The 25,520-nt window shown below is 41.1% G+C and overlaps 1 protein-coding gene across 3 annotated transcripts in view; it reads left to right on the top strand.

The window, feature by feature from the left end:
- Nucleotides 1-25,520, top strand: part of SLC6A2 (solute carrier family 6 member 2) — a 101,812-nt gene that overhangs the window by 33,095 nt on the left and 43,197 nt on the right. For all 3 annotated transcript variants that reach the window (XM_042852290.2, XM_008166935.4, XM_024104099.3), the window contains 4 exons: nucleotides 13,514-13,652; nucleotides 15,039-15,173; nucleotides 20,283-20,386; nucleotides 24,594-24,718. In XM_042852290.2, the coding sequence (XP_042708224.2) occupies nucleotides 13,514-13,652; nucleotides 15,039-15,173; nucleotides 20,283-20,386; nucleotides 24,594-24,718 (503 nt within the window). The remainder of the gene's footprint in view (nucleotides 1-13,513; nucleotides 13,653-15,038; nucleotides 15,174-20,282; nucleotides 20,387-24,593; nucleotides 24,719-25,520) is intronic.

The raw sequence follows: 25,520 nt of genomic DNA, 5'->3' as shown, positions 1-25,520 counted from the left end.
TATACACTGTAGAATATGCTATTGGGGTGAAAGAAGAAGAGATCTGAACAATCTGGGAACACTTCCAAGTGGTAATTACACAACTTCTAATGTTAATGTCATTTAAGAAAAGTTTCCTTTTAAAACTTGTGTATATTCTTGGAGTCTGATTTTTAAAGGTATTTAGGTGCCTGATTTCCGTGGGAGCTAGGCATCTAATTTGGTTTAAAAATCTGGCCCTCAGACTTGTTACAACAATCATCATAGTCATCTTACTTGCTCTGTCTACTTCTATATTGCTCACTAATTGACTAGTAACCTTTGAGTTCTATCCATTTTGCCATCACATCTTATTTAGAGTTAGGAATTGTTGTGGTTCTCTCTGAATAAAACACTCACCATTCTTCTAGGTGGTGTGATATCTGACACCTTTCAGCCTGAGTGAACTTTTACTGCTCTATGAAACACAACTCAACTTGTGACTCTGTGAAAACACAAGACTAAAAGTCAAGAGATGTGTTCTCAGCTCTGCCAAGTAATATACACCTCTGGTGGGATTTTAAAAAATGCCTAAGTGAATTAGGAACATACATTGCATTTGCCTTTCCCTGGGATTCATAGTCCTAAAACTTGGGCGTTTTTGAAATCCCACTGCTTGTATTTACTAAGAAGTAGAATATAAAGCTGTGAGGGGTTGCAAGTGATTTTAGTGTTTTAAGGTTTGTTGTGTTGGCCACTGTGTGATCTGGATAATGGTAAGAACAGTTATTTAGGGCAATAGTTTTGCTGTGGGAGGTTTCAATCTCTCTTTTGTGTTTGTCATATGAAGAAATATTGAGCTCTCACTGGGGAAAATAGAAAAGAAGCAAAGATCCATTCTGTGATCAGAGCATCAGCGAACAAAGCTATAACTCCTATCCAGCCTCCATATTTTTAAAGCAGGCTCTAACAAGGCTGCTGTGGTGGCACATAAAGGGGACAAACCTGGGTGTAAGCTCTACACTCTTTTGTGCCTCTGCTGCTTAGAATCATAAAAGCATAGGACTGGAAGGGACCACAGTAGGTCATCCAGCCCGGTCCCCTACACTCAGGCTAGAACTAAGTAGTAACTAAACCATGCCTGACTTGTTCTTAAAAACCTCCAGATGGAGATTCCACAAACTCCCTAAGCAATTTATTCCAGTGCATATCTATTCTGACAGTTAGGAATTTTTTCCTAATGTCCAACCTAAACCTCCCTTGCTGCAATTTAAGCCTATTGCTTCTTGTCCTATCCTCAGAAGTTAAGAAGAACAATTTTTCTCCCTCCTCCTTGTAACAACCTTTTATGTACTTGAAAACTGTTATCATGTCCCCTCTGTCTTCTCTTCTCCAGACTAAACAAACCCAATTCTTTCAATCTTTCCTCATAGGTCCTATTTTACAGTTGTTTAATAATGTTTGTTGTTCTTCTCCTCTGGACTTTCTCCAATTTGTCCACAACCTTCCTGAAATGTGGCACCCAGAACTGGACACAATATTCCAGTTGCAGCCTTATCAGCGCAGAGTAGAGTGGAAGAATTACTTCTTATGTCTTGCTTACAACACTCCTGTTAATACATCCCAGAATGATGTTTGCTTTTTTTGCAACAGTGTTACACTGTTGACACATATTTAGCATGTGATCCACTATGACCCCAGATCCCTTTCTGCAGTACTCCTTCCTAGGCTGTCATTTCCCATTTTGTATGTGTGCAGTAGATTGTTCCTTCCTAACTAAAATACTTTGCATTTATCCTTATTGAATTTAATTCTATTTACTTCAGTCCAGATCATTTTGAATTTTAATCCTACCCTCCAAAGCACTTGCAACCCCTCTCAGGTTGATAAGTGTATTCTCTCTATGCCATTATCTAAATCAGCAGCTCTCAAACTTTTTTACTGGTGACCCCTTTCACACAGCAAGTCTCTGAGTGTGACCCCACCCCCCTTATACATTAAAAACACTTTTTAAAATATTTAACACCATTATAAATGCTAGAGGCAAACCGGGGTTTGGGGTGGAGGTTGACCGCTTACCACCCCCATGTAATGACTTCGTGACCCCCTGAGGGGTCCCGACCCCCAGTTTGAGAACCCCTGATCTAAATAATTGATGAAGATATTGAACAGAACTGGACCCAGAATTGATCCCTGCAGGACCCCACTCAATATGCCCTTCCAGCTTGACTGTGAACCACTGATAACTACTCTCTGGGAACAGTTTTCCAAGTAGTTATGCACCCATTTTATGATACCTCCATCTAGGTTATATTTCCCTAGTTTGTTGATGAGGAGGCCATGCAAGACGGTATCAAAAGCCTTACTAAAGTCAAGATATACCACATCTATCATTTCCCCCCATCCACAAGGTTTGTTACCTTGATAAAGAAAGCTATTAGGTTGGTTTGACATGATTTGTTCTTGACAAATCCATGTTGACTGCTACTTATCTTATTATTTTCTAGGTGTTTGCAAATTGATTGCTTGATTATTAGCTCCATTATCTTTCTGGGTACTGAAGTTAAGCTAACTGGTGTGTAATTCCCTGGGTTGTCCTTATCCCCCTTTTATAGATTGGCACTATATTTGCTAGGGTGACCAGACAGCAAATGTGAAAAATCGGGATGGGGATGGGGGGTAATAGGCACCTATATAAGAAAAAGACCCAAAAATTGGGACCGTCCCTATAAAAATCGGGACATCTGGTCACCCTAATATTTGCCCTCTTCCTGTCTTCCAGGAGTGTTGGAAGATAATTGCTAATGGCTCAAATATCTCCCCAGTCAGCTTGTTGAGTGTTCTAGGATGCATTTTATCAGGCCCTGGTGACTTGAAGACATCTAACTTGTCTAAGTCATTTTTAATTTGTTCTTTCCCTATTTTAGCCTCAAGCCTACCCCATTTTCACTGGCATTCACTGTGTCAGACACCGATTGCTACTAAATTTTTTCGTGTAAACAAACAAAAAAGGGCAATTAGCATTTCCACCATTTCAACATTTTCTGTTATTGTCTTTCCCCCCTCGTTGAGTAATGGGCCAACCCTGGCCTTGGTCTTCCTCTTGCTTCTGATGTATTTGTAGAATGTTTTCTTGTTACCCTTTGTCTCTAATTAGTTTAATCTTTCCTTGGCCTTTCTAATTTTGCCCCTACATGCTTGCGTTGCATGTATGCTTAGCAACAAAGCTGGCGATCTGGAGTAGGGGAACCCCTGCAGTCATACGACTGACAGAGCTATCTGTATACCTTCTGCTCTTGTCTCCTCCCAGCATAGGGGCATTCCAAGGGCTGAGATCAGAGAGCTGTACTCCAACACTCCCGAGATGGTAGAATGTCTCTGGGGGAAGAGGGGCGGTCCTATTTTCACTGGGGCAAGTTCCAGAGCCGTGAGGCACCACTGACTTAACTGGAGCTGATATGCATCTCCTGAGAATCTAGTTTAGTGGGGGGAAGCTCACACAGTTAATTGGTTTGCACAGAAACACAAGCTGTCATTTCCCAGCAATACAAGTTAGTAGATAATTTTGATTGAACTCTCCATTTATGTCTGCTTAATACCATGTTTCATTAGACAAATTCTGGTTCCAATCCTCCAGTCTCCAAACAGGCAAAATTCCCATTGACGTCAATGGGAACTTTGCCTGAACATGGACTTTGGGAATGGGTCTTCTGTAGTACCTCATTAGAGATGGTCAAAATAAATCATAAATGTATTTGTACATTTAAAATCAGGCAAGATAAGTGTTATGTAATCTGCTTCTTTTATTCTTCCTATGACATGCCAATAGTGGAGTGGTAGGGTTCACAGCTTATGCTCTGCTGCTGGGAATAATAAGTCATAAGAGAAATCCAGCTAGGAATAAAACGTCAGCCCCACATTACTTTGGAGACATGTATCACTTTAATTATTTCCTTATCCTGTGGTTTGGAATTCACCCTGGAGAACGCAAACTGCCTTTCATCCGCTTTAACTTTGTTAAAATAAGTCATTAAAAAGTTACCACTTAAGAAAGTGCCTCAGTGGAAAAAAAATTGTTCCCAAACCTATCTTACTTATTCAAACATTTTATCTGAATATAGACATACTGCATCTTTGTTCTCTCCCTTCTTGCTCCTTGGAAGGTTTTGTTACCAAACTGTCAGCAATGCATTGAGCTACAGCTATTTTCTCAGGCCTTTAATCCTTTTCTCCTGTGTAATAAAAAAAAACACAAACATGTTTTACGAGCAAATTTTCATGCCCCATTCAGTGGAGCAAATTCACTGAATTTGTGCAACTAAATGTATGCAAGGCTGCCTAGATACGAATAATTAATTGTAAAATGGCTATGTAAGCAACCACATGGAAGTTCAAACAAGCTTGAATCACCACAATCCACATCTATTATACTTATGACCATAAATTTATGATGCATGAAGTAACAGTTTTCTGCAGCACATTAACTCCACATCTGAGAATGTAATCACAAATATCAAAATTGAAGTGCCTTAACTTTAGTTGGCCAACTGCATGGTTAGTGGGTTGGACTGTAACTCCTTATAGGAAATGCCATAACAAATCAGACTAGTGGGCCACATAGTCCAGTATCCTGCCTCTCGCCAGAGACCAGTACTAGATGCTTCAGAGGAAGGTGCAGCAAACCCCAGTATGGATAGTTATGGAATAAACTCTTTATAGGAGAGATTTTTTTCCTAATCACCATAAATCAGTAATTTATGTAATCCCCTTAAGTATGAGGGTTTATCCCTTAAATTTTTGTATCCTCTTAAGTAACTGCAGATGTGTGTGTGTGTGATTTTATATATATAAAAAAAAAATCACACACACACACTTATAATGTCTAACCCTTTTTTTAATCCTGCTGAATTCTTGCCCTCAATTTCTTGCCGGTGAGTTCCACTTCTTGAGCATACATTGTTTAAAATTGTGTTGTCTTGCTTTGTTGCATGTTGACTAACACAATCCTGTTAGCCTTCCATTCAATAGAACAGAATTCGGTATCTCACTTAAAATTGCTTCAAGACCAAGTGTCAGCAATTCTGGTCATAAATAAAATGACATCAGAGGCCAAAATCCAGTGCTTAATTTGTGCCATGGCTGATTCCCAGCACCTCTAGGCTTGGCAGTCCATAGCCCCGGCGCCTCTAGGCTTGGCGGTTCATAACCCCGGCGCCTCTAGGCTTGGCGCATCAGTTATGAAATAAAAAAATTGCTTGAGTCCTGACACCTCTTTAAGCAGTGCCGCAATGAATGAAAAGGGACAGTCTGATATTCTGTTGATTATTCCATAAGAAGAAAAATCCTAGCTCATGCTAGGCTGAAAAGGGTCAGGAGTTGTCAGCAACTTTCAGTTATATTCCAGTTTAGCAGGTAACAAGATCTAGTTCATAAGTGTGTACAGCATTGTTCATGTTTGAGCCTCTCAAGAGTTTTTCCTTGAGCTCCTGCTGCAGCCAGATCCAAAATACAAATCTGAGGGTTTGGTTAGAAAATAGAGAAGTCCATAATAAGTTTTCTGGATCCCTAACTTAATCACCTCTTTGGAATGGTCATTGAAAAGGAGGGATTTCCAGATGTTTCTGGCAAAGGTTAGGGATGGGTAACACTGGGGAGTTTCTCTTCAGAGGGACTCGTGCAAACACTGAGCTTGGTTCTAGCTTTGTGTGCCTGTCCCATGGACCTGTTCCAAATCCACTGAAGGCAATGAAAAGACTCCAATTGACTTCAGTGGGTTTTGGATCAGGCCCCATATTGAATAATGTATCCAGTGAATCTTGCTGTCTTTTGCCGTCGGAAGAGCCTTAAGCAAGTTACCTCCGGTTTATTAGCTATTCAGAAGCATTCAAGAAATATTTTAGCAAATTGTTTATAAGCCCATGAACTGACAGTGAACAGTTCTCTGTGAGTATTGTATATTTGCTATTTTAACGTTAGACATTTTAAGACAGTCAAAGTCACATGCTATTGATTCTTTTCTCTGATTGGATGAGTGAGCAAGCCTTTCTGGTACAAATACTTGCGTGCAAATTTAAAATCGCTTTCCCACAAATACTTTCATGCACAGCTGGGATATTTGTTTTCCACAAGAATTCACATCAGTAAAATTTGTTTGATGCCTACTCATAGAAAGGGGAACACAAATGAAATGTGAGTACAAAGCAAATGAAGTCATTTACATGTGCTTGCATATTCATAGGAAACTGTCATACTTGGCTAGCTCTATTTGAAGGGTTCATAAACCTTAGCAAACCTGATCTGAATTTAGATTTTATAGCAAAACCTGGAACTAGGGACTTAGTAACATCTATGCTAGTTTAAGTTTCTAGAGGGGCTCCAAGCAATGGTATATTGCAAAGAGTCAATATCAATAGATTATACTTGTCCTGCATGCAATACATTCATTTTCCATTAACTTCTGGGAGCAATTCAAAGTGTTACTTTTCATGAATAAAGCCCTGTGTGGTTTGGTAAGAGTATCTGGCTCCCTGAGTGACTGCCCTATAGAGGATCACAACAGCTGAAGTCAGCTCTAGATCTCCTGTTGAGTTGCCCTAGATTTGAAATCTTGACAACCTGAGCCAGAGCCTCTATATGTGGACTTTCCCCCGCTTAGTATTATAGCAAACGTCCGCCATAAAATGAGAACGTGTGTGTTCGTGTCCTTCTCATGCAGCAGTCAAGGGCATTGGGCCCTGCTCCTGCAAGGAGCTCCATACTGGCAAACCCTTGTACTTGCGTGCAGCCTCGTTGAAATCAGAGTGTCTCCATGCAAGCGTCGGTTTACCTGTAGTGAGCTCATTGCAGGATTGGGACTTTGGTTAACTGACCTGCCTGGTAAGAGTTTACAAGACTTTTAGTCAAGGAATACTCCATTGGCAACCACAAACGATACATACTTGGGAGCACATGAATTTTCCTGAAGTGCCCTTGCTGCTTTGCTTCTTACTTCTAAAGAACTTGGACACAGGCTAACTTGCCTCCCTTTGTGTGCCTGCTATTCATTAGAGCAGCCAAGGGGTTAAACCAAAGGGTTCTATTTTTATTTGCAAACCACAAGAGAGTTGGTGCAAAAATCAGATTTAACAAGCAGCTGCTTCAAAGTGCAGTGTAAACTTTAATGTGCCTAAGCATTGTACACATAACAAGGGAGGCCAGTATTAATAATTAAATGGCAACATTAAGTAGAGCAAAGACTTCAGTGGTTTGGGATTAATATTCTCTCTCTGTGAAAAGTTAAATCCCAAAGCAGCCATTTATCAGCTCAGGATTAACATTCATGAAAATTTAATACCATTTCATTTAGATCAACCAGCAGTTCATAATATACCAACCCGGGCCATTGATCAAAGTACCTACACAGAGACAGGTAATTTTAGTAGACATTGTACATTACACATTTAAGGAAACCAGCATCAATAATTATTTAAAATTATGACCACAGCCTGAGGGACACACCTAGATGATTCTTCCAATTGCAGGAATGAGCACAATGAACACATTTCAAATTGCATTATAAATGTAATTAGCAGGGAGCAGTAATTTTAGGGTTTGTAGTTTACATACGGCAGTCGTTCTCAACCTGCAGCCATGGGCCGCTTGTGGCCCAATCAGCACACATGTGCAGCCCATGAGACATCCTGAGGGCCATACAAGTAGTTATATATATATATATACACAGTGGATGCGGCCCACATAACATACAGAGAGCTGCATATGCGGCCCACAATGGTAAATAGGTTGATGACCACTGACATGCACTATATATCGTAAGTCACTCTAGCATCTTCTAACCAGGATGGTTCTCTAAACTTAAAAATTAAAGTGATAAAGAAATTAATCTAGATCAGAGTAGGGGCTAGGACCCAGAACTCTTGGTTTATTCCCATCTCTGTCTCTCTATTAGGTGTTTCTATTAGCCTTATTGCTCTGTGACCCTGGGAAAGTAAATTAAACCCAAATTTTCAAAAGCAGCCTCTAATTTTAAGTGCCACAAATTTTGAGAGGCTAACTTGATAAATCTTTAATGTCTGAATTTTGGAGGAACTGGGCACTTGCAACTCCAAGAGACATATCTATAGGTGCCTATACCATAACCCACATACCCTAAAACTACTTGTCCTCATCAGATTTAGATGTCAAAAGTTTTCTCCTCTAAGATTTAAAAAACAAACCAACAACAACCTGACATTGAGGCTATTGACAACAAATGCATTTGTCAAAAACATCACTACATCAGTTAATATCCAGAAGTTTATATTTTCTAACATAAGGGCTAGAAACATACTTCTGTTTTTAATACAAGCTTGTCAAAATGAATGACTTTGTGAGATTGTATGATGTATTTGCCAAAATATCAGTTCCTCAACAAATCGCTCTGAGGACAGATATACTTTGCCATTGAAGCCTGCCTTTCTGTATATTGTGCACATGCATGTGTGTGTAAAATTCCTTCCACTGGTCCAACACAAATGCAAACCAATACCTCTTTCAACTAAAAAAAATGAGGATGGCTGTAGCTGGTTTCACTCAGAGACTGGCAGGCCATGGCTTGACAGTCCTTCCACCCCTGACGTCCAGAGGTGAATTTGCCTGGAGGTCAGCCAGTCTAGCAGTCGAGCTGTAGTGTGTCATTCCCCAGTGCTCCAGGGTTCTCCCAGTTGGATGGAAGAGAGGGGTGTGAAGTTAGGGGGACCTGGGCCCTGCCTCTCCATCCCACTACAAACCAGGGCCCAAAGGGGAAAGATGTGGAATGTCTCAGTCACCTCTTCCTGGTGCACCTTACTTAGGGTGACCAGATGTCTCAATTTTATAGGAACAGTCCCAATTTTGGGGTCTTTTTCTTATATAGGCTCCTATTACCCCCCATCCCCTGTCCCGATTTTTCACATTTGCTGACTGGTCACCCTAACCTTACTGGCATCCCCTGAGCTGTTTCCTACTTCCCCCACACTCTGCAGTTTGGTGTGTGGCTGCTGCCCCCTCCCGCTCCAGCAGGGAGTTCCCAATCAGTGTCAGCAGCTGAGCTGGTCAAGCATTCCCCAACTCTCTTCTCCATGTTCATTTATTCTCTCTTAGCAGGCATCGGGGGAGGGAAAAGGTTCAGGCCTTTACCCTCCCAATTGGGGTCTTACCCACAGTCCAGACCCTTCTCCTGTGGATTGTTCTGTCCCCAGGGCTGCAAACTGGCTTCCTCCCTTCAGCCATCCTCTCCTCCACTCTCTCCCCCTGCTTGACTATTAGAGTCCCCCTCTGAGCAGCTCATCCATTTGGAATATGTTCCACAGCTGCTGAAGGGCGGGGCCCTTTTGACCCAGTACTGCTCCTTTACTCCCTTAGTCTCTGTGTGGTCTATAAACTGCATCACAATGGCAAAACAAACCTTTTAATTAAACTTGGAATTATCATTGGACATGGATTGGAAGCATAGCCTCCATTTTAAGTCAATCTGCTTGCACACTAATCTATGATACTTGCAAAGTACAGCACTGTGACTCTCTCAGTAAGAGTTAGTCACACAAATAAGCTACTGAGGAATCTCTCCATAGGCTTTGGTTATACAAAGGGCAATATCACTCTATCGTTTTTGTTTTTTTCTCAGGCTATGGCTTAAAAATATTTGAATGGATAATCTAGTCATTTTCACATATGGATATGAAGTTTTCTTTCTATTGAGTTTAGTTTCCTTGTTATGCTTTAATCCTTCCACAGTTCCATAAAGGACATGGTCTCAAAATAGCTCACAAAGGGGATATGATGGACCCAGGTCAGAGGTGACCTAATAAAAATACCTATTATATTGCACTTTTCATCCATAAATCGCAAACCACTTCACAAAGGGGTTAATATCACCATCCCTTTACAGATGGGGAAAGTGACACGTAGGGAGCAGCAACTTGCTCAGGGTGACCCTGTAGCACAGTTAGGAATGGAACACACATCTCTTGAGTCCCAGTCCAGTGTTCTATCACTAAGGCTACCCTGCCTCTTCAGTTTAACAAAAGCTGTGAGTGTAAATGCAGGACCTTGTCTTGGCAACTTGGGATCCAGGATCTGCAATCAGAGAGGACCTAGCTATATTATGGAGGCAGAACAGAAGGCAAGGGTGTAATAAATAGCTCACTGCTGCTGTCTTCTGGTTTCAGTTGAGATGAGTGGCCTCACTTGGGCGGAAATTCAAGGATTCAGGTGAGGGAGGGGAAACAATAGTCCATCCAGGAGGAAGTAGGGGAGTGAAATCTGCCCAGGAAGAGCAAGCTGAAGGGAGCAGGGCAGGTAGGAGGAGTCTGCCCATGGGGAGAACTGCTTTCCAGACACAAAGAGCCGAACGCGCTGCTTCCAAAATAACAATAGAAGGGCAAACATAAAATCTCCCTGAGAGAGACAGCGAAGTCCCTGACAGTAATATCCTCCAGCCTGAAATCCCACAGAGCCCTGCCCCTCCCACCTCAGCAGATAGGCAGGAAGACTCTTCGGGCCTGATTATATAGTAGTTTATAGCCCTGACAATGCAAAGGGCCTCAAAGGTGGTGCAGATGTAATTTATGGCCACTTTAAGTCCCTTTTACATTGTAAGAGCGATGTAAAGTAGCCTTGGTGTAAATGACAAGAATTAGGCCCTTTGCATTTACACCCACCCTTGACAAGAAACTGGACTATGGCAATTCTTGTTTTCCTGTCTGCAGGTTCCTCAGTAGGGTTTTCATGCTGTTCCAGCTGAATACCGCTGGCCCTGTGTTCTGGGGTCAGGCTGCAATATTACAAAGCCTAATAGTCATCCTGATTTATCAACTCTTCTTGTGTCTTGCTCAGCCTAATGTAATGAGTCCCTTATCTACTCTCTAATTGCTTTTCTCTTCCTCCCCCCCCATCTCCCAGTAATGATCTGGTAATGTTTTTCCTCACTTTCATTTTTTATCTTCCATCACTTTTTCTGAATATTTTGTCTACCGATTTTCATTACTATCACTGGTTATTTTACTACATCTTCTGACTTTTGCCTTCCTTTGTTGTCTTTCTCTTTGGCTGTCACTAATCTGACAAAAACAACAAGGAGTCCGGTGGCACCTTAAAGACAGATTTATTTGGGCATAAGCTTTCATGGGTAAAAAACCCACTTCTTCAGATGCATGGAGTGAAAGTTACAGATGCAGGCATTATATAATGACACAAGAAGAGAAGAGAATACCTCACAAGTGGAGAACCAGTGTTGACAGGACCAATTCAATCAGGGTGGATGTGGTCCACTCCCAATAATAGATGAGGAGGTGTCAATTCCAGGAGAGGCAAAGCTGCTTCTGTAATGAGCCAGCCACTCCCAGTCCCTATTCAAGCCCAAATTAATGGTGTTAAATTTGGGCTTGAATAGGGACTGGGAATAGGCATCTTTGCCTCTCCTGGAATTGACACCTTCTCATCTATTATTGGGAGTGGACTACATCCACCCTGATTGAATTGGCCCTGTCAACACTGGTTCTCCACTTGTGAGGTAACTCCCTTCTCTTCATGTGTCATTATATAATGCCTGCATCTGTAACTTTCACTCCATGCATCTGAAGAAGTGAGGTTTTATACCCACAAAAGCTTATGCCCAAATAAATCTGTTAGTCTTAAGGTGCAACTGGACTTCTTGTTGTTTTTGTGGATACAGACAAACACGGCTACCCCCTGATACTAATCTGACAATTTCCTTGTTTTGCTAATGGAGTTAGAGAAATGTATTATAAAACAGGAGTAGTACCGCTCTCAGCACATTTCACACTCCATCCACCATTGGGTAGTTTTAGATGTAGACCTGCTTACAGAGATTGGTGGCAAAAAACCCCAAATAAATAGGTTGATTCCATTAATACTGTGTTTTGGCAGGTTTCTGGATTAGTTGTGAATCAACTAAGGATTTGAGAAGAGAGACAGGTGATGACAGGTCTGGCTTGAAAATAAATATTCCAGTTTATGTCCACTGAAGCTAATGATATTTTAAATAGGTCTGTAGGGCTTATGTTACCCCAGAACACATTAAATGACAGGCTCAAAAGCACATCTGCACAATGTTGGAGGAGATATGGGATTGTTCTTCAGTTGGTGGAGAAAGTGGTCCCTGTCCAGGAATGGACTCTGGTCATTTTGCATTACTCTCCCAATGCCAAGTGGCCCTCCACCCAGCTGCTTCAACCCTGGAGAATCTCATGTGTCAGGGAATCCTCAAATGGCCTACAGCTGCTGTGAAGTCACCTTCCTCATTGCTACAGGGAGAATGGTTAGGAGGACCCCCTTAGTCCAGCTGGTCCCCAGCTGCCTTAACATTAAATTGCTGAGGCTTAAGAAACAAACAAACAAAAACTTCCCCCATGTTATGATTCTTTTTCCTGATGAAAGGAACAGACCTCTTGGAATCAAGCTTCCAATGCAACTACTTATAAACCCAAATTTGAAATTGCTCTTTTGGCAAATGTTCCTAACAGTAAGATCATTTGTGAGATTTTTCATGGAAAACAATCACCACTGAAGCATAGTCGTGTAAAAATTCAAAAGAATATTTGGGGGAAATGAATGTTCAATGAGAACAAGGCATGCAGGATCAGGTTTAACTTTTCTGAATATCAAAGACTTGAGGTGGGTTCCATTCATTTAAACCTTTGCTCAAAATGTGAGACTTTGTGGGTTTATTCTAAAGAAGCCCAACCTATTTATGTCCCTAAATTTGGTTGAAGAATTTTTTTTTTTTGTTAAGCATCATAAGGAGTCTATCTGTATATTTTGTTAATGTTTCTGCAGGTCTTAGCACTCATTTTTCTTAAAATATAAACTAACGCTCACCTTTTAATTTCTAAAAAAGAGAAGATTCTTGAATGGGCATCACATACATACCGATCCATGTGCTTCCATTCCTTATTTGTTATTGGCCCTACAATGAAATAAAAACAGAGCAGCTACCTACTGTGGCATGATACTTTTAAAAGCATTTTTCATCCAATTAAGACTGAAATTGAAGAACCAGCCAAAAGATTATGGCAAATCTTCTTTATTGGATATGATGAGCTAGCAAAGCAAAACAGTTATATTATTTAACTTCCCATTTCCTCATGCTGTGGTGACCCAGATTTCTAGTTGACATTGGCCTAAGTGAAATCTAGAACTGGTCAAAAATGAGGGGAAAATATTGGTGAATATACTGTATACACATACATATGAAAATTGACATTTTTCATCAATTTCAAAATCTGAAATATTTCAACCAGCTGTCTGGCTGGAGAATAAGGGGGTGTGGGTGTCCACACATTCATTTTATTTTCTGTGGTTTAATCAAAATAGGAAAAAAATATTAACTTTTTTGTCAATTGAAATATGCAAAATGTTGACCAGCTCTAGTAAAAACTAAATCAAGCAGAGAAGCCACTGATATTGTCATTCAGCTTTCATGTCTACTTGCAGCCCACAGAATGAGAAGTACTAAGCAATGACCTGATGGCGGTTTTGTTTGTTTTTTTTTTTGTCTCTCTTCCCCTCTTATGTCTAGACGAGGTGTACTGCATCTGCATGAAAGCAGTGGAATCCATGACCTTGGCTCACCCCGATGGCAGCTTTCGCTGTGCCTCTTGGTGGTAGTAATAATTCTTTTCTTTAGTCTGTGGAAAGGAGTGAAGACTTCAGGAAAGGTAGAGCTAATATTGCTCTTGTATCTCAATATTGTTCTTTGTCCTTTTTAGAAAGTGACTTTTTGGGGGGGCGGAGGGGAATAGGGGTTGTAAATCATTGTGCCCAAGGGTGCCACTAGGACCAAAGCTTTAGATCTTTGTATATCTGTTCTACAAAATGGAGTGGACATTTCAAATACAGCTCCTGTTTTATCTGACTCAACAGTTATGTCATCTTTGCTCCAGTGATGTCCAGCATTGCAAAATTCTGTTAGCTTTTTAACTTTAAGTTCAGTATTAGTGGCTTGATATAAAGCCCATTAAAGTCAATGGGTGAGTCTTTCCTTTGACTTCTGTTGGCGTTGGATAAAGGTAAAGATTGTCTCTGGTTCTCTGCAAAACTTGCTTAAAGCTTTCATTGTATTGTTTAAGGGCCTTTGTTTTTATTAAATAAATGTCCATTCTAACTTAAACACTTTCTCACTTCCAAAGGTTTCGGCAACTATTCTTTGAAGTACGTCAAGAGTTGAAATAAAACCACCTGGATATTTACTTACACACCATTTGGATATTTTGAAATTAAGACATTAGACCTTGACACAACTCTATTCACTTGCTGAAAAGGAGTTTCTAGCTTCCAAAGCTCAGAATATTTTTGATTCTGATAAATTAGCTACCACCTCAACAGTTTTCATCAGTTAATGTTCATGTACCATGGTTGAATTTCAATCATGTGGTCCAATGCACAGCCTTTCTTTATTCATTCAATGCACAGCCCTTCTTTATTTGGCTTTTCAATTACAACAATAGGGTTAACCCACCATTTATGCCATATATTTTCAGTAAATGCCAGCATTTCCTCATTTTCATGTTGATATTTTACTTAATTGCTTAGAATAAATGGAACGTTTCTTGGCAACGTGTGGTGAATGAATCAATCTCAATGTATTGTTTGCTTCCAGAAGTCCTAGCTGTGGAAGAGATCTGAGAATTCTTGCTGTCTGTGGTTGCTTTTTATATTTCTATGGTATTTACAGCAAATATCTGCTCATGTCTACTTACATTTCTGGAAATAATTCACACTGAGCTTGCTCAGAAGTTTAATATGACCATTAATAATATAGTCGTTCCACTGCTGACATATAATCTCACTTGCCTAACCCATCTCATACTTTAACATACTACCTATCTTTACTTGTGGGAATTTTCCTAGTCTGTGTGACCGGTAGCTAACAGTTCTTTTTTGCTAGGACAATGCCCCTTATGATAAACAATCAAGACATCCTCCAGACAACAGAAGAGACAAATGCAACAAAGGGACAGCCGGATTCTCCAACATGTTTATAAAACTTCCTGTTTGTGTAACAGTAGATTAATTAACATTTGGTGTCTGTTTGTTCCCTGCAGGTTGTGTGGATAACAGCCACTTTGCCTTACGTTGTATTATTTGTATTGTTAATCCATGGAATCACATTGCCTGGTGCATACAATGGAATAAATGCTTACCTTCACATAGATTTCAAAAGGTTAAAAGAAGCTACGGTAAGTTCTCTCCTCCATCTTTGCTTCCTATAATGAAATAATAGCCCTCCCAGAACCTCCTAACTATTGTCAGAGTTAATAGAAATGGAAGCTGTTATTAAATTGTTAGTGTTCGTTTCTAAAATGATGTATTTGTTTGTTGGCACATGAACATTACTCTAGTTTCTCTACTGTGCTGAGTTTCTGGCTCTCTGATGGTGAGGAGAGCATCAGGGAGCCATATCAGGATGGATCTGTATAATTCTGGGCATTGGTACTCGTAGAATAGTCTGGGGGCTGCTTCAGTTTATTCCTGCTTCCAGTGGTCCCTAAGAAACCGTACATGTTTTGACCACACACCCTACCTATGATGACGTTCTTCCTGTCTGGCCATGGGGTGGTGCAAAGGCTCTGTGCCAGCGGAGAGCTCCTGCATACTGGGGAAATAGTTGGTAAGATCTGGTTATTTTCTGGCCCTTTATGTTGAACAGTTGCTAGGAGAAGATAATGAGCAGAGCAGATTGAAATTTTTCCATTGAAAAATAATGTCTACAGAAAATAGCATTTAATTGAAAACGAAGATTTTCATGGGGGGAAAATAATTTTGGATTATGTTTCCCAGTTTGAATAGGCACTTGAAATTTTGGGTGAGTATCTGAACTGAGGTTTGGTAATGAATACCTTACTTGTCAGGGCCATTCCAGTGCAAGCCATTTTATTGTAATGACTGAGACTTTAGTAAGGAATTAGCAACTTGAAGTACATATGTCTGTAGCTTTTCCTGACATTGTAAGTCAGCCTAAGCAAATGTGCCCACATAAATTCAATTTGTAGCCAATATAGTCCTATAGGCCTTAGTGCCCTGAGAACATTCAACCTACTGTATATTAGAATAACTTTTGCCCTCAGCCCACAGTATTAAAAAGATCTGCAAGTCAACTCACTCAAATTTGTTATGAAATTACCAGCCTTTCCAAAGCCCCAGAGGGCAGTAATTTAGTGATCACAAACAGATTTTATCCCAGGGCTTTTTTGTTTTGTTTTTTGTTTCTTACTTAGTGGAGAAAAAAGAACCAGTCCTTAAACAATGGCATCCCCTTGGTACAGACCAACCTGAAAATGTTAAGTGCTTTTCAAATAGATACAAAATAGAAAACTAGAAAAACATGAGAAGAAGAAACAAACTGGCATGAAAACACCTAAAGAGAGGCCCATCAGAGTTAGAAAAACTAGACAAAGTTAATACGAAGCCTGAGTACCAAAATCCAGGACTACTTCATGTATTGTAATCAAAACAGCCCCTCCACAACTCCTTTTTTTTTTTTTTTTTTTTTTGTAGTAATGTTCATTTTATCTGCTGTGTGCAACAGCCAGTATTTAGGTCTCCTCATTGACATTGCAGTATAGCACAGCACATCTTCAAATCTGAACCCACTCCACTTTGGGGTGCTTCAAATCCAGATCCAAATATTACAGCTTGAGCCACATCTGTCACCAAAGCAATGTCACGCTCATCATACGAGAAATGGGCTATACAGACACACACCCATTACTGTATATTACACAATATGGGGAAGGGGCAGGAGTATTTCATTTTCCTTAATGACAGGTTTCACGGTAGCAGCTGTGTTAGTCTGTATCCGCAAAAAGAACAGGAGTACTTGTGACACCTTTAAAAAGCAACAGAGGGTCCTGTGGCACCTTTAAGACTAACAGAAGTAATGGGAGCATAAGCTTTCGTGGGTAAGAACCTCACTTCTTCAGATGCAAGACATCTGAAGAAGTGAGGTTCTTACCCACGAAAGCTTATGCTCCCAATACTTCTGTTAGTCTTAAAGGTGCCACAGGACCCTCTGTTGCTTTTTACAGATTCAGACTAACACGGCTACCCCTCTGATATGTGACACCTTTGTTAGTCTGTAAGGTGCCACAAGTACTCCTGTTCTTTTTTCATTTTCCTTAGTATTTTAAGTGATGTTTGGAAAACAATAAATATTCAGGGCCAGATCCTCAGCTGGAAATAAATGGAGCTATGCTGACTTCACACCAGCTCAGGATCTGGTCCTCAAATTGTGTTCTGCATTTGTAGACCATATTTGTGTATTGCTCTTTTGGGCTTTAAGTTTATACAGCTGCTATTTGGCTAGCCACAAAGATATTTGTTTGAGACCAGGTTTTCCAGATTACTTATATAAAAGAGAGAGACAGACGAGAGAATGCTTGCAGGATGATGAAAGATGGAAGACAACTTACAAGGAAGAGGAAGGTCAAGTTGCCTGTTGAGTTGTTCTTTCTGCAACCCCCTGTTGAGGAGGCTGGGGCCCCGGCTGGCTCTATTGACGTGTTTGTGTGCTTAATCCTTGTTATTGGGCCTCTGGGAGATTTGACAGCTGCCTGAGTACCAGTTCAGTCTGTTTCTGAAAGAGTCTTTGACTTATGAATATTTTTTCCCCCGTGAAGAACAGCAGCAAGTAAAAGTCACAGATAAATGGCACTGTTCTACAATCTGCTCTGCCACTGGATCAAAAGTCCTAATGTAAAAGGCATAAGGTCCCCTCATGCCAAGAGTTTATAGGGCTCAGTATGGCAAGGTGGTCAGCAACTCGTGAGAGGCTTCCATTGCCAGTAACACCAGCACTGTGCCGGATCAGACCCATCAAGAATGCAGATAGAAATGTTGTTTTGAAGGGATCTGAAGGAAACAGGGCCTACGTGCATTCCTTGTTGAAAGTCCAGCAGCACAAAGCTTGATACTGTTGGCTCTATGGCACAAAAAGCAAGTGATTAACTTAAAAATTGGTGTAAATGGCAGCTGTACTTCTGTTCCACAAAAGGAACAACAGCGGGTGCTTAATAAAACCGGAGCCATCAGGAATTCTAGGCCAGGAAGGAGGTATTTGCTCCTTTGGACGTCATAAAAAGTTTCCTGAAAATTACATCATGTCTGGGGATTCACTTAGTATTTCCCCTTCCTCTCTGTATGGTGCAGCAATATTGCAAGTCCATACATGGAAGAGAAAGTGTAGGAACAGAAGTTAGAGTAATATAAACAGGAAGGAAGCTTGGAGTGAAAGACTGGCTACAACCTCCTAGAATTTTTTGTAATAGTACATAAAAATTCAAATACTGTAGGATACAGTTAAACTGAATCATGGCATGAGTCAGAAGTAACTCTATTGAAATTAGTAGAATAACATCAGTGTAAATTGTAGACAAACCCAGCCCTATTGTCTCTGTGTTGCATCCTGTTTGTTATTACAAGGAATATTTTGCATGGAACCTTGACTTTTTAGTGACTTGTGTCTTCTGCTGCTTACTCCTTATCTTGATCCGCACAGCAGCTAATTGGGTTAACACAGAGGATTATTTCAATCCAAGGTTCAGATTTAGCAAGGCCCAAAAGTACATGCTTAACTCCAAGACCATGCTTAAATCCATCGCTATACAGCCTGTGCTAAAGTCATCTTAAAGCCAGTGAGACTTAAGTGCTTTTGAATCGGGTCAAAAATACAGAACTAGAGTAAGCAGCTACAAATCCAGTGGCAGGACACGAAGTGGCAAAGAGCCAGTGACCTATCAAAAAGCAATAGAAGGACCTTGTGCTGTCAATATGGCATTTCCAAGTATAGTTTATTTTTTAAAATTCCTGGGGTCTCAAACTCAAATGACCACGAAGGCCACATGAGGGCCACGTTACTGGCCCCGCCCCCACCCCACCCCTTCCATGAGGCCCTGCCCCCATTCCAACCCCTTCCCTGAAATCCCCACCCCAACTCTGCCCCCTTCCTGCCCCCAAGGAGGGCAGGAGGGGTGTGGGGCTCAGGGCAGGGAGTTGGGATGTGGGGTACAAGAGGGCTGTTGCTTCAGGCACCACCCCCAGCAGCTCCCATTGGCCGGGAACGGGGAACTGCGGCCAATGGGAGCTGCTGCGGGCGCTGCCTGAAGCAAGAGCAACACAAAGAGCCCTGTGCCCCCCCCCTTCCCCATGTTCCGTCCGCTTCCCGGAGCGGCAGGGGGCAGGGCAGGCAGGGAGCCTGCCCTTCCCCCGGTGCGCGTCGGGCTGGAGCCGCTCTAGGTAAACGGTGGGGGGGGGGGCGCGAGGAGCTCGCAGGCCACAGAAAACAACCCCGTGGGCCGCATGCAGCCCCTGGGCCAAGTGTTTGAGACCCCTGGTTTAGACTTTGTACAACTTTTCCAACAAGTAGGATGCGGAGTGTTAGCAGCACCAGCAGCTGATAGCAATACATCCTAGAGTTTTTTTGCTCAACCCACACCCACGGGTGTTTTAGCCTAAGGCTGTATTTGGCAGATTCAGCTAAACCCAAACATTCTGAGTCGGTGAGGTGCTGAGTACTCTCAGCTCCCCTAACTTCAAAACCTCTTGGGATCAAGCCGTGAGCTTTTGATTTCTCAATGTGACAATTGAGGGCAGAGACGTTTGAAAACAGTTCATCTGAACGCCTCTGCCTGTATTTTCAGGATCCTAGTTTAAAATCCAGGCATTGTCTCTGGACATGGGCTATATACAGTCTGAGTAGATGAAGTGATGGGACTTAATGACTATCATAAAAATAATTCTTGGTCCTTTAAATGAGTGAGAATTGAAAAGGAATCTCTCTTAGAAGTCCTATTCACAGCATGTCAATCAGACTTCGACCTCTGATGGAAGAAAGCATCATATAAACTGTAATTACAGCCCCATGCAATAAACTCTCCTTTGGGAAAGGAAAACATTCCATAACTCCTAGCCTTTTAACTATTTTTATTTCTGACTGTGCAATCCAAATTAACCCAGCGCTAGTGGGAAGTGTATTGCCACAGCACAGCAAAAAAACCAATTAATCGTTTCTGTACTCAGCACTCCTATAATGCCACTCTGCACATACTTAGGTTTTGGTATTGCTTTAGAGTTTGCCTCTTTGTTGAAATAGTCCAGTCCTTGACTGTATCCCATGCCTTGGTTCTTGATGGGCTGGGAAATATTTATGGTTCTGTAGTCATGGAGAGTGATCAGATATTATTTCAATAGATATCCAAAGCTAGTTCTAACTGTACAGTTCTGTCATGCCACTCAACTTTTCTCTTTTAAACTGAGCTAACACATCTAATAATTTTCATCTCTTTCTTCAGGTCTGGATTGATGCAGCCACTCAGATATTTTACTCTTTAGGAGCTGGATTTGGAGTTTTAATTGCATTTGCTAGTTATAATAAGTTTGACAACAACTGTTATAGGTAAGAGAGTCTATGTCTCATTACTATTTGATCATGACAATTGGTTTTAAAAAGCTTTGATTTCAGACTCACTTTACTTACACTCTGACACCAAGGTTCCAATAAAATATCTGAGAAATTTGAAATGTAGTCTAATTTTTTATGTATTTATTTCTTGATACATATTTCACAATTCAAGAACTCTATTTTCATGTTAGCTTTGGATTTTTTTTTTACTTCTGATTTTTATATATATATAAATGCTATCCTATATAATATACCTATAATATAATAAAATATATCTGTTTTATATAATAGTATGTTATACAGGTAACAGGTATACTCTATTATTTATTATTATTTATTTAGCCAGTGGTACTGATAATTACAACCTAATATGCACCAGAGGTATAAGGGAGTCCTTATTCCCTGCCTGGGCCAGTCACAGGTCTCACCAAAAGGGTTTGCACAGACACACTGTGACACTTTAATGGTAAGCCTGGCTTAGAAATATCTAATGTTTGCAGGAATATAGTAGTATATATTACCATAAAGAGGGAAATGGGCACCTGCCATGCTTTTAACAAACACAGCTATAGCAGTCTATAACAGACTATATAGATTTTATGACAGGTTTCAAAGGAGCAGCCGTGTTAGTCTGTATCAGCAAAAAGAACAGGAGTACTTGTGGCACCTTAGAGACTAATAAATTTATTTCAGCATAAGCTTTCATGGGCGTACTTCCACCTTTTCATGTTCTCTGTATGTATAATATCTTCTGTCTGTGTGTTCCATTCTATGCATCCGAAGAAGTGAGCTGTAGCCCCGAAAACTTATGTTGAAATAAATTTGTTAGTCTCTAAGGGGCCACAAGTACTCCTGTTCTTTTTATATAGATTTTAGTTTGCTGAACACAGGGCTTGATCCAAAGCCTTTTGAAGTCCACGGAGAGACTCCAATTGATTTCAAGGAGCTTTGGACCAAGCCCACTGTAACTTTAGATTCACAAGTGGGTTTCATGTTAGGTGACATTAATGTGGGTAATGCTGTAGTAAAAATGACACCTGTAATAATAGCTATTCTCCAAAGTGGCAATCATTGCATTCTACAATTAGGTTAACATTAATCTTACAGATTTCTAGGAAGCCTGGCTTTAAGACGTTTCCTACATAATTGTTTTATTCTGTATCCTGAGTAAATTTGCCAGGAAACAGAAAAAGAAATACACTCTGGAACTTAAAAAAAAATGCCTTGAGGCAATACCCAAAATTACATTAAACTGTGCTGAGCTTATTACACTTGTCTTATGTTGTTTACCGGCATCACTCTTGCTGTATTGTAGAGTGATCTGCAGTGTTTCAAAAATATTATGTTTTATCTTTAATCCTATAAACAAGTTTCCATTCAAAGACAATTGACACTTAAATGAATCCATTCTTTGGAAAAATACTGTGGAGTGTGTCAGTGACATCTTTATTACATGGGCAATGCTTTACGGAAGTGGAACGAAACAAATTGAAACTAGCATTGTATTTCCAAATAAAAGGCATGATTCGCCACTACATTACCCCGATTGTTTTGTGTCAGTGGAACTCCATTGAAATCAATAGTTACGCAGGGGTAAACCTGGGGCAACGCAGTGGCAAATGAGAGCCAGAATCACAGCATTTTGCCAACTTCTATAGTTTGCATGTAAATCTGTCACTTGAAAGGGGTAACGTGTGCGGTTGATCATGCACAAGGAAAAAGCTACTTGCATGTGAGTGTTCTGTAATTGAGGGAAATGGTAATGAGGACCTTGGTCATAATATTTCACAGATACTTAGCAACTTTTGTCCTAAAGGAGTCCAAATAATTTTACAAGTATATAGTGTGAGTTAGTCCTTCCTCTTATGTACACACTACTCTACAGCAACCCAGTCAAGTCTGGGGTGCAGTGGGGTAATTAAATGTGACAGATGGAAACTCTGGCTAAGGCAAACTCTGTCATTAACAAAAGCACTACGGTATGAGTGGTGTCCACACACTGGAGACCGGACCTCAGTTTTAAAGGTCTTCTCCAACAGTCAACTGTATGGAACTCATTATATCTACTTCTAAAACAGATCTATTTCGACAACCCTGTTGTGGTTTGTTTGATTTTAACCAGGGGCCCATGAAGCCTGGGTATTTCATACTTAAGGCTGAAAGCACTGAACAATCTTCTGTGGAATGGAGTTCACGACATGACTAAAGCCAATGAATCATATTACTTACATTTTTCATAAGGCTTGTCTTTATACCATTTGTCAGGATCATGACCAGGACGTGGGCAGTTGGGCCTAACAGTCGGAGTCATAGGGGTTGCGTGGTCTGGGGCTTAGCACAGAGCCAAACTGGAGTCAAGGATCAATGCCAAAGGACTGCCATGGACGTAGATGGGAGCAGAGCCAGTGGTCAGACACAGGGATCAGAAGACGAATGCCAGAGCCAGTGGGCTAGCTGGAGACAAGGTCGGGGAGCCGAGATGGGGGTCAGAGCCAAAGGCGTCAAGGATGGGGAAGGGCTGGCACTGAAGTGGGCACAAGAGGAGGCTGGGCATGGGCAGGCACAGGCTGGGTGGGAGCAAAGAGAGAAAAGGCACAGGATGCAGCGTCAAGCACTCTGGCCACTACTTGGTCAAGGCGTAGCTTAGCTCTGCCATCCCCACCAGTCAGGAAGTACAGTCAATGAGGCAGGGCAGCTCCTGCTAGGGTCGGCTATGCCCAGTGTGTTGCTAGACCGATCCTGCTGCAGCTGGCTCCCCGATGCCACTAAACATCAAACATTCACAGTTCTGGGGAATTATCATGCTGAGGTGGAACTTTCTCCGGTGCTCTAGGGGAGTGTATTACCATAATGTTACATTGAAGAGCTGGCTAAACTTTAAAAAAAAAAAAAAAAAAAGTCTATGACGGACAGATTTGCTAGAGAAAATTTGAACAGAATAGTTTACAGCGAACAGCCTGTGAGGTATATTTGCAGGTGTCATTATGAAGATGACAGCTTTGCAAAAGACAATGAGGTTTATAACATCTTGCTGTTACTGATATTTAACAATGGGGAGGAAAGGGGGAAACATTGCCAGCCTTTGACTCATGAAATATCTAACAAATTATTATCACTTTCTTCGCACCACAAATAAATGCTAGAGCTAGTGCAAAATGGGGGGGTGGGGAGGAGCAATCTCCTCTTTTTGTAAACATTTGGAATGTCAACAAAAAATGTTCAGTGACATTTTGAACTTCAAAACCATATGACCAGTTGTAATACGTATATTAGGATGGGGCTGACATTCCAAATTAATGTTGACAACGGTGGCCAGATTTAATTTTGACATAAATCTACATAACTCCATTGAATTCAAAGGAGGGTTGTCTGCTTACCCCAGGGCTGAATCTGGATTTTCCTTTGCGGGTCCTGTCATTGATCTAAAACAATAGCAGATTAATAATAAAGTTATCAGCATGTTTGTCAGATTCATGACTGAACTGATGGTTACCTCTTTATATTATACAATGATGATGGTTGGGTCAGATTCCAATCTCACTGATGTCCATGGGAGTTTTGCCATTGATTTCAGTGGGAGTCAGATGAGGTCTTTCCATGCATCTTATCTGAAATGCCTGCTTAACTGGAAGGATTGATGAACAGATTCTATGCAATACCTTGAAAATGGCATCAAAGTTCACTAAAATGCATACTTAGGGTGACCAGACAGCAAGTGTGAAAAATCAAGACAGAGGGTGTGGAGGTAATAAGAGCCTATATAAGAAAAAGACCCAAAAATCGGGACTGTCCCTATAAAATCGGGACATCTGGTCACCCTGTGCATACCTGATGTTGTCTGAAAACATTCACAAGAGTTTATAGGTATGGATTGGTATTTGCTAGTATTCATTTCCCCATGTAGCCTTTTGTTCACTTCTGGTTACTTCCCTGTTCCGTTATTGCTGCCAGCTAGGACCATCTTACAATTTAATATAGTTTTTTTTAATTTTTGAACACAGATTAATTTCAAAACAATTTAGGAAATAACAGTGAGTCTCTCCCAGCACAATATGCTCGTGTAAGCCTTTGATCATCAGGATGATTACTTAATTGGCATGTTTCTCTTTTCCACCAGAATTTTATCATCATCAGAACACAATTTCTACCTATTTCCTAAACTGTTTTGCACTCAATTGTTCTTCTCTCTGTCTCATATTAGGGATGCTTTGCTGACTAGTACAATCAACTGTGTCACAAGCTTCATATCAGGATTTGCAATTTTCTCTATACTGGGCTACATGGCTCATGAGCACAAAGTAAAAATTGAAGATGTAGCCACTGAAGGTAGGAAGTTCATATTTACTCCAGATTTACTGAAAAATTAACCACCTTCTCCAGTGCTGCCCTGCACATTTGTTTATGTTCATTTCAAACTAAACAAGACAAAGAAGCCCACCTACAATGGACCCAGATGTGGCCCTGATTCAGAAAGCTACTTAGGGTACGTCCACACTGCAATTGGGAGCATGCTTCTCAGTGGGAATAGACAGACACACTGGCTTTGCTTGAGCTAAGACTCTCAAGATAGCAGTGTAGCTGGATGGAGCACAGGTGGTGGTTTGGGCGAGCTGCCCAAGAACGTAATCTTGGGGCTGCACAGGTTTGTACTCAGGCTGGTAACCTGAGCTGCTGCTTGTGCTACCCCTGGCAACACTGCTATTTTGAATGAACTAGCTCAGGCAGAGCTGTCATGTGTCTGTCTGCTCACAATGGGAAGCACTGCAGACGTACCTTAGGCACATGCTGACTTTGCGTATGTGAGTTGTGACCTGAAGGGCACCACTCAAGTGCTTCAAGGCAGGCACAGGCTTAAGCACATTGTTGAATTGGAGCCCATGCAAGGTGTTGAGTGGTCCAAGCTCTAGTGAGTTGAGGGTGCTTGGCCCCTGGCTGGAAGCACGTAACACTTTAAAGGGTCAGGTCTGTACTGAACACATACATAATCTACTGAGACAAGTCTACTGGCTAGTTCCTTAAGTTACTGCCCTACTGGGTCAGACCACGTGCCAGGTGCCCCAGAGGGAATGAACAGAACATGTAATCATCAAGTGATCCATCCCCTGTTGCCCATTCCCAGCTTCTGGCA

This window comes from Chrysemys picta, chromosome 14 (genome assembly GCF_011386835.1).
Source record: "Chrysemys picta bellii isolate R12L10 chromosome 14, ASM1138683v2, whole genome shotgun sequence".
NCBI lineage: Eukaryota > Metazoa > Chordata > Testudines > Emydidae > Chrysemys > Chrysemys picta.
Note: the sequence above shows the minus strand (reverse complement) of the source record. Positions and strands in the feature narration are given on the sequence as shown.